At 32.5% G+C, this 8,909-nt stretch overlaps 1 protein-coding gene across 1 annotated transcript; it reads left to right on the forward strand.

Moving 5' to 3' along the window:
- Nucleotides 1-4,643: 4,643 nt before the first annotated feature.
- LOC143066764 (GTPase IMAP family member 4-like) lies at nt 4,644-6,631 on the forward strand. The gene is made up of 2 exons (XM_076239575.1): nt 4,644-4,656; nt 5,319-6,631. Exons 1-2 carry the CDS (start codon nt 4,644-4,646, stop codon nt 6,479-6,481), a joined length of 1,176 nt encoding a protein of 391 aa, XP_076095690.1. The 3' UTR covers nt 6,482-6,631.
- The last annotated feature ends 2,278 nt before the right edge of the window (nt 6,632-8,909 follow it).

Genomic DNA, 8,909 nt, shown 5'->3' on the forward strand with positions numbered 1-8,909 from the left:
TTATGGCATTATCAAGATGGGTGCCGTTGCCATGGAAACTGATAAAATGTAAAAAAAAATTGCAAATTCTAAATCTTTCATTATAAGACCTAGCTGTATGAAACTTTATGGTAATGTTTCTTGGTATGCCCTGATATTGTGACAATATTAGGAAATTCTAAAATGGCCGCCATTGTCATGGCAACAGGGCGAAAGTTTAATATTGGCCCTATGGGAAAAAACATTGAAGCTGCATATCCTGCAAGAATATTAGATCAAACCTTCTACAACTTAATGGATATGTAGCATGGCATGTCCCAAGGTGGCACCTGTCTTTGGAATTTTAGAAATGGTACCAGTTACCATGGATATAGCAAAAATTTCTAAAATTTCAAAATGTATAAAGGAATGTTACAGCATGAATTGTTAGTACTGTATACGATATCCCATGTTTAGTCCAGTCAATATAGCATAAATTTGAACCTAACCCAAAAGTAATGGCAACTTTTTTAAAGATTTTTTAAATTTTAATCTTTAGCATTATATCCCAAATATACACAGAAAAAAATTCCATAAAATCTAACTTGAAGAAGACTAAAAAATTTAAAATTCCTATGGAGATTTGCATTGAAAAGGGAGATTACTCTTGCAAAAAAGGCAGAAATATCAATAAAAATTGATGCAAAATTATAACTTTACGCTTCTATTCATCAGAATGTATTGATTATTGATTTTTTTTGCTGTCTTTAGAGTATAACAAACAACTCTAAAGGTGTTTTCATATCTTCTATCAAGCTATAATCTAAATTTCGTAATTCATTAGTTGACCATTTATTGAATTTTTCAACATGTCAAGGTAAAGAATCTCAAATTTAATAAAAATGATTAAGCATGTATTCTTCTTTTTGTGGTCTAAAGTTTCTTTAAATAAGTAAGTTGCTGAAAAAATATAATGTACAGATATAAATTATACCAAATTTTCACATTATTTTTTTCAACATGGTCACTAAGCGCCAACTTTGCAATTTCTTGATGAAAAATGCACGAAAAAAATAAAACTAGCCATAACACTTTGGTTTTGTACATTTCATGAACAGAAGATTATATAATTTAGGTAAATACAAACTTATAACCCCATCAGAGTATCATACTTTACATAAAGTTCAAGAAAAGCAACCAAAAACAGACCAAAAAAGACTAATTATTGTAAGAGTTATGCCCCTTTAAATGTTATGTTCCATAGGAAATTAAAAATGCTGATTTTGATTTTTCCTCAAGTAAGATTTTATGGGACTTTTTCTGTGTATATAAAGGGCATAATGCTATAGATTAGAACTAAAACATTTCTGTTGCAATTAGTTTGAAGTTTACTCTTAGTTTGACTGGACTAGTTTTAATGTTCACTGTTTATTTATAACAACAATAATCAAAGCCCATACCGCAAAGTCAGCTAAAGAATGCCCCCGAAATGATACACGTAAAACATTCCAAACGAGAAAACTAACGGCCTAATTAATGTACAAACGAACGAACGAAAACCAATAATGTAACACATAAACAAACGACAACCACTGAAATACAGGCTCCTGACTTTGGACAGACACATACATACAAAATGTGGCGGGTTTTAACATGTTAGCGGGATCCCAACCCTCCCTTTAACCTGTGACAGTAGTGTAACTGACCTACATAAGAACGAACTATGCAAATCATTTAAAAAAGGCCCAACTCATCAGTTGGATACAAATAAAAATACATCTAACAAAAAAAAAAAAAAAAAAAAAAAAAACAGAGTGGACGTGACCGGGTACTTGTATATCCCTACAACAAAAAGTGACTAAGTACTGATCTGAGAGTACTCGGCTAGTTCAAAGCCACTAATAACTAATAAAAAAAATCATGCATCTATTTTTTGCATTTAGGTAAAGATTGAAACAAACTGTGATTAGAAAAAAGAATGATTATTATTGGATAGTAACGATTTTCCATGAAAAAAGAGTCATCTTGAACTAATTAATTCTGGTTAAGATACATTCTAGTCATAGAAGAATGATATCGTTTAGATCGCACTTCTTTGATAACAATGGACCTTGAAAAAAGTTGGTCGCCTCGACCTATATTTTGCGCACGATTGGTAAATATTGATTAAAATTTGTGTTAAGGTCTAGATGATAGCAACAACACACAAAAGAGGAATGCTATTTGTTACTGAGCACTTCTTTGATTTCAATGAAAGTCCACCTAACAATCTTGTCACCATAACAGGAGCACAAAAAAAAAAAAAAAACGACACTCGTTATATTGTAATATAAGTACAATAATGGAGAAATACTAGACTAAGTATTGTTTTACTGTGAATTCTTCTCGTTGTTGTTATGTGCCTTCTAATTCTTCTCACTGACACATATAAGCTTATCTATAGTCTGCGAATTTCTGTTATTTTTGCTAACAACGATTTTCCATATCCCATGTTAGGATCAATGTAAGAGGTTAAAAATTGTATATCTGATTTTTTTCATTATCTTGAAAAGTTACTTTTTACGATGGATCTTGATTGTTTCTGTGGGGCTTCTTTCTCCTGTGTATGGATCACTCACGGGGTAAAAATTTGAAAATTGTCGAAACTTATTTGACTTTTATGTATAGCATAGACCGAATTATATACTTAAAAGGATTAAATTTCACAAAATAGTTTTTTTTTCACTAAAAAGTGCTGTGCCATGGCTTTTTTAGAATAAGATTGAAAATCGTATTTGTTTAAGAAAAGTATATTTCGAATAACATCGCTGACCAACATTAATAAAAAAAAAAAAAAATGCAATAAACAGTATACTTCTGACAGATATTTGGCTATTAAAAAAATACTGGGTAATAACATATCTAAATTGCAGTCCCCAGTAATCTGAAGATATCTATTTAGAGTTGAATGATCAAAAATGCACAATAATACATGTCTATCAATACATATGTTTGTATAAGTTAATAGAAATCAATAATTTTTTAACACAAGGTTTATAACCACAAAAGCAATGTTGGGATTGATTTTGGGGGTTATGGTCTCAACTGTTTCTGAATAAGGGGCCAAAAAGGGGGACCAAATAAACATTTCTGTAGTTTCCAGACATTAACAACTATAGGTCACCGTACGGCCTTCAACAATGAGCAAAGTCCATACTGCATAGTGAGCTATAAAAGACCCCGATAAGACAATGTAAAACAATTCAAATGAGAAAACTAACGGCCTTATTTATGTAAAAAAAAAAAAAAAAAAAATGAACGAAAACAAATATGTAACACATAAACAAACGACAACCACTGAATTACAGGCTCCTGACTTGGGACAGGCACATACATAAATAATGTGGCGGGGTTAAACATGTTAGCGGGAACCCAACCCTCCCCCTAACATGGGACAGTGGTATAACAGTACAACATAAGGATGAACTATAAAAATCAGTCGAAAAAGGCTTCACTCATCAGATGGACAAAAATAAAAGTGGACGTGGCCCGGTACTTATACATTCCGACACAAAAAGACACAATGAACAGATCTGAGGGTACTCGCAGTTATCTGACAGCTAGTTCAAAGCCACTAACAACTAATAAAAAAATCATGCAACTAAGAATAAACAAACCGTTTAGTAATTAGAGGCAACAATGAGAGGAAAACAAGGGTTTCTTGGTTAATTAAAACAATTTGAAACCAGTGTAAGGAAGGTAATCAAAATATATTGAGGTACTGCTTTAAAATTATGTGTAAAGAAATTTTTTTCTAATATCAGATTTCAGAAATTACAAAGAAAATTTCTTCATATATATTTTTCTCCGCAAGAAAAGTGGGGGATACATTTTTCTTTTTTTTTTCGGGTTGGGGTCAACATGCAACAACATAGTGCAGTTAAAAATGCCGTGGTGTGGAATAAATTTGCGGTAAATTGATCATGCTTCTTATTTTCCTTATTTCAATCAGTTTTAAATATTGTATACTGCCTTAATGATAACATAACTTTAATAGCTATTTCAATTTATTTGCTGGGCATTACCAATTATGGATTCGGTAATTTCCGCTAAAACAAACAAATGTTATGAGCAGTGCATATAATGTTGTGACCACTACATTCATCATGGCGTTCCATACAATTGCACCTTTTTTGTTAATGGTCTTTAAAAGTTTCAACTTTATACAGAACCTCGGTCCTTGAGTCTTTTAGTTTTGAATTAGTATAAATCTTGCATTGTATAAATTGTATGCAAAAGTTCAGGTACACGGTGGGGCCTCTTGTTCAAAACAGACATTTGATTTCATTTCTGTTTTGCTTTAAAATTAACATTTCACACCCATCAAATTACAGACATAATTTAGACTCACATAATAAATCAATACACAAGTGTTTTGAAGGACATTGCGTGGGAAATAGATTGGAATTTGAAACGCTGAAAATGTCGGTCAGTGGGATGTCTTTCGTTTTGCTACCGTTTTTCAATATTTTCCCCTTTTATTGTTTATTCTCTTACTCATTTCAAAGTCACAGTCTGACGTACGCTTACTATTGGCTTAAAGTCATGTTTGAAATTAATGCGTGACGTAATGTAATAATGGGAATTTCCAAAATATTAAAATAAATTGAGCTGTAAGCTTCATACTCAACTCAGTGGCATACATGATGGCAACCCTAGGTGAGTGTGATTTATTTAATCGTGAACACAACATAAAAAAGGAATATATTATTGAATTTGATATTTTAATAATGTTGGCATCTCATTCGCCTGTTTTTAACTTTAAAGCACTAGTTCAAAAATACTCTTTACGGATATTAGGAATATAATAAAACATCTCAGTGCTTAAAAATCTCTTTTTCATTATTTCTAATTTTATGTTCAGTATGTGCATATGTTTGTGGCAAGTTGTTTACCATACATGATGACGAAATAAAATGGAAACAACACTCTGAAAAGCCGAAATATTTGAGAGAAAAAAACGACGTATAAGAATCGACACATTGCAGTGCAATATGAATAAAGGGTCAACTTTGCCTAAAGTAGTTGAAATCTTAGTTAATTTATACATAATTAATAAATTAATAAACGGAAAAATTAAGAAAGGTTTGTTTTAAATTATGTAAGTACCGAATCACTTAATCGAACTGATGATACACTCGGAGACTGATAGCCTCCAAACAGCGATATCAACCAAGTGCTGTGAAAAAATAAAAATACATAATAAATATCATACGTTTTAAGCGCTTCTCTGCTTTTACCTTCATCATTTGGTTGATATTAGTAGCATATTTTTCATTGACTAATATATGCATTTAGCTCATTGTTTTAAAATTTTACAGGAAACGGATATCCTTCTGATGATGACCTTGCAAACGAGCTACGCATAGTTCTGATAGGAAAAACAGGATCTGGGAAAAGTGAAACTGGAAATACTATTCTTGGTAAACCAATTTTCGATGCAAAATATAGTGGCTCTTCGGTAACAAGAAAATGTCAGATGGAAGAAGTTTTTCGCGGAAACAAGAAAATTGTTGTCGTTGACACTCCAGGAGTATTTGATACAGAAATGTCATCAGAGGAAACGAAAAAAGAAATCACCAAATGTATAGGGCTGACGTCGCCTGGGCCACATTGTTTTCTTGTTGTCATTCAAGTTGGAAGGTTTTCCCCAGAGGAGAGACAAACATTGGAAACTTACTTAAAAATGTTCGGCGAGGGAGTTTATAGGTATTTGATAGTTCTGTTTACAAAGGTTGATACGCTGCCTGGTGATCATAGACTGTCTCAAAAGTTTGACAGTTTTCTAGAGAATATTCCCGATGATTTACAAAGATTTCTAGACCTTTGTGAGAACAGATGCCTGCCATTTAATAATGCAGCGAATGGGAAAAAAAGAAAGAAATACTTTCACCGACTGTTTGACTTAATTCAAGCTACTGTTGGTAAAAATGAAGGAGAATTTTACACCAATGACATGTACAGAGAGACAGAGAAGATAATTCAAATGGCCATAGAAAAAGAAAGAAAAGAAAGCAATTATGTAAATGTTGACTTCAGTAGAGCAGCCGATAAAACGACAAAAGAGAAGAAGAGAGAAGGACATGGAGTTCAAAACAAAGATAAGCAAATTAGAGGTATTAAACAACATCTTGGAAATGGAATTAAGGAGAAAGGGGGAGAATTGTTAAACGGTGAAATTGAAATAGACACTGAACTTGTTGGAGATATTTCTAATATAGATATGACAGACTTAGAAGGAGTAGCAACCGTAGCGGGAAAGTTTTTAAAAAAATGTAAAAAAGATGATGTACAAAAGAGTTTAGGGAGAAAAGATACTGCACAACTGCGCAAGACCGTGCGAAGGCAAATTGAAGAAGGAGAACCAACCATATCCCACCGACTGAAAGAGGGTGTTATTTCCTTTGTGTCGACAATTGCAGACGGAATCGCGAAGGAGTTTCCAAATTACATAAAAAGCCTTTTTGAAAAAGGCGGAGAATAAAGAGTAATGTAGTCCGAAACAATGCTTTCGTACATCTGTAAAATATTTTGATTTTTTTTTACGATTCAATTACGCCCATAAAAATTAATCATTTATATATGGATTTTTGTGTATGCTTTGATGTTACTTAAACATAAAATTAAAACTATCTGAAATATAGCATAACATTATCGTTCTAGGTTTTACTGGTAGATCTCCTAAAGTCTGTTTAAATATTCACCTCTGATCTGATCTTGAAGTGATTTTGTTCTTCGCTTATGCCAAAAACACTTGGTTTTCATAACAATAGTATGTTGAGCTTTTTGTGTTTATTTGAACGGTTTTGTCTTTGGTATGTCATTTTGGGATAGATCGTTTTCGATATATATGTATTTGTTTTCTTGCTCACTGTCACATTGACTTTCACTACGTATGTGCCATCAGAAAGCAGATGTACATGTATGTTATTGTCAAATGAAAATAACACTATATAAATTTGCTTCATTTACTATCAAAGAGGGACGAAAGATACCAAAGGGACAGTCAAACTCATAAATCTAAAACAAACTGACAACGCCATGGCTAAAAATGAAAAAGACAAACAAACAACAGCACACATGACACAACATAGAAAACTAAAGAATAAACAACAAGAACCCCACCAAAAAACTTGGGGTGATCTCAGGTGCTCCGGAAGGGTAAGCAGATCCTGCTCCAAATGTGGCACCCGTCGTGTTGCTTATGTGAAAACAAATCCGGTAAATAGTCGAATTCGGTAGGTCACATTCATGAAAGGGAAGGGGATTGTAGTTACGACGTAATGAACATATCTGATACATATCCGATATCATTTGTGAAACGGTTTTTCCATAACGGTCAACCAACTCGTGATGGCGTCCGTAAAATTTACGAAGGGATGATTTCAACTTCACCATTTGGAACTCTTGGTTTACTAGCTTCCTTGTGAGCAGCAACCCTCTATCAAGAAAATCGTGATAGGAAATGCAAGCACGGGAATATCGTATCAATTGGGAGATATATACCCCGTATGCAGGTGCTGCTGGAATGTTGCAACTTAGAAATAGAAAATTCACAATTGGAAAGCTGAAATCATCTCTTTTGTCGTAAAGTTTTGTTTTCAACATACGCACAGAACCATACAAATTTTAGCTTAGAATGTATAAAAATTGGAGGTTTAGATGACGACCAAAATTTAGCTACAGAGAATACCTTAATCCTATAGAGACAAAGATAAACTATGCCTCAGACGAGTTGATATCAGATTAGAATTTTTTATTATCGGTTTGCCTATGAATTTAGTCCATCATTTTGCAATTTAAATGGAGATGTATGATATCAATTTAGCCTTCAACAAAACACAAATATGTTTCCTTTGATTGTTCATGCTTCATTAACTCCATTACCAAAAGTTAATACTCGAAATATATCAATTTGTATATCATGAGTCACATCCAATGGTTGCTTGAAATGGGTTGTTATCCCTTATATACATTTATCGAATTATATTCTTAGTGATACACTGATGTGACAATGCCGATTCTTAACATTTGTACTATTATTCAAAGAAATATATGCTGTGATATAACATGTCAACATCATATTGACTGTTTCAACATCGGTATTTAGTAGGTAATTTAGTCTTGGCTTATGAAACTCAACGAGTTGCATGACATTTATAGTCATTAAAAATGAATATATTACTTGAATTTGCACACATTGTTGAAAAATGACTATACATGTAAATACAAACCATATCTGATTGCGTTACCTAAATACCATATAGAAGTTACTTAAAATGCATAATAATTATTCATATAGGCTACTTTGTGTTAACAACAGCACTATACTACTGTTGCTTTTAATTTGCAAGACAAAATTATGATAATCGATACATGTAATGAACCTTGTATAAATAAAGTGTTGTTTTTTTTCACTGTTTTAAATCCGTTTATTTTCAATGCCAAGCATAAAAATGGGGAAATAACTAAAGTAGGACATGGTTTTCCAAAGTTATTCAGATTTTAACAATGAAGCAATCTGATACAATATAGCAATTGAAGTTGAGGAAGTTCTTTGTTTGACAAACCTTGCCTCGTAAAATAGTATATTATTATACTTTGTGGATGTTTTCAAATACTCAGACCGTGTAATCCAAGGACAAAAAGTGAAGGATGTCGAGACAAAATTATCGATCAATATTACGGTTATTTAAAACTCTATTTTTATCATCTCACACAGCCTACTGTATTTCAATTTTTTCTTTCTAACATTGCATATAAGGTCCGAATGTAAGTTTCTCTTTTCTTCTATGAAATTATTATTGACTCGCTTCTGAAATAAAACTCCAAGGAAGGTTGCGTATAAAAAAAGAACTGGTAATTATGCGCTCTGTAGAGGAGTCTGGAAACACTCATAAATAAACTCATCA

This window comes from Mytilus galloprovincialis, chromosome 3, assembly GCF_965363235.1.
Source record: "Mytilus galloprovincialis chromosome 3, xbMytGall1.hap1.1, whole genome shotgun sequence".
NCBI lineage: Eukaryota > Metazoa > Mollusca > Bivalvia > Mytilida > Mytilidae > Mytilus > Mytilus galloprovincialis.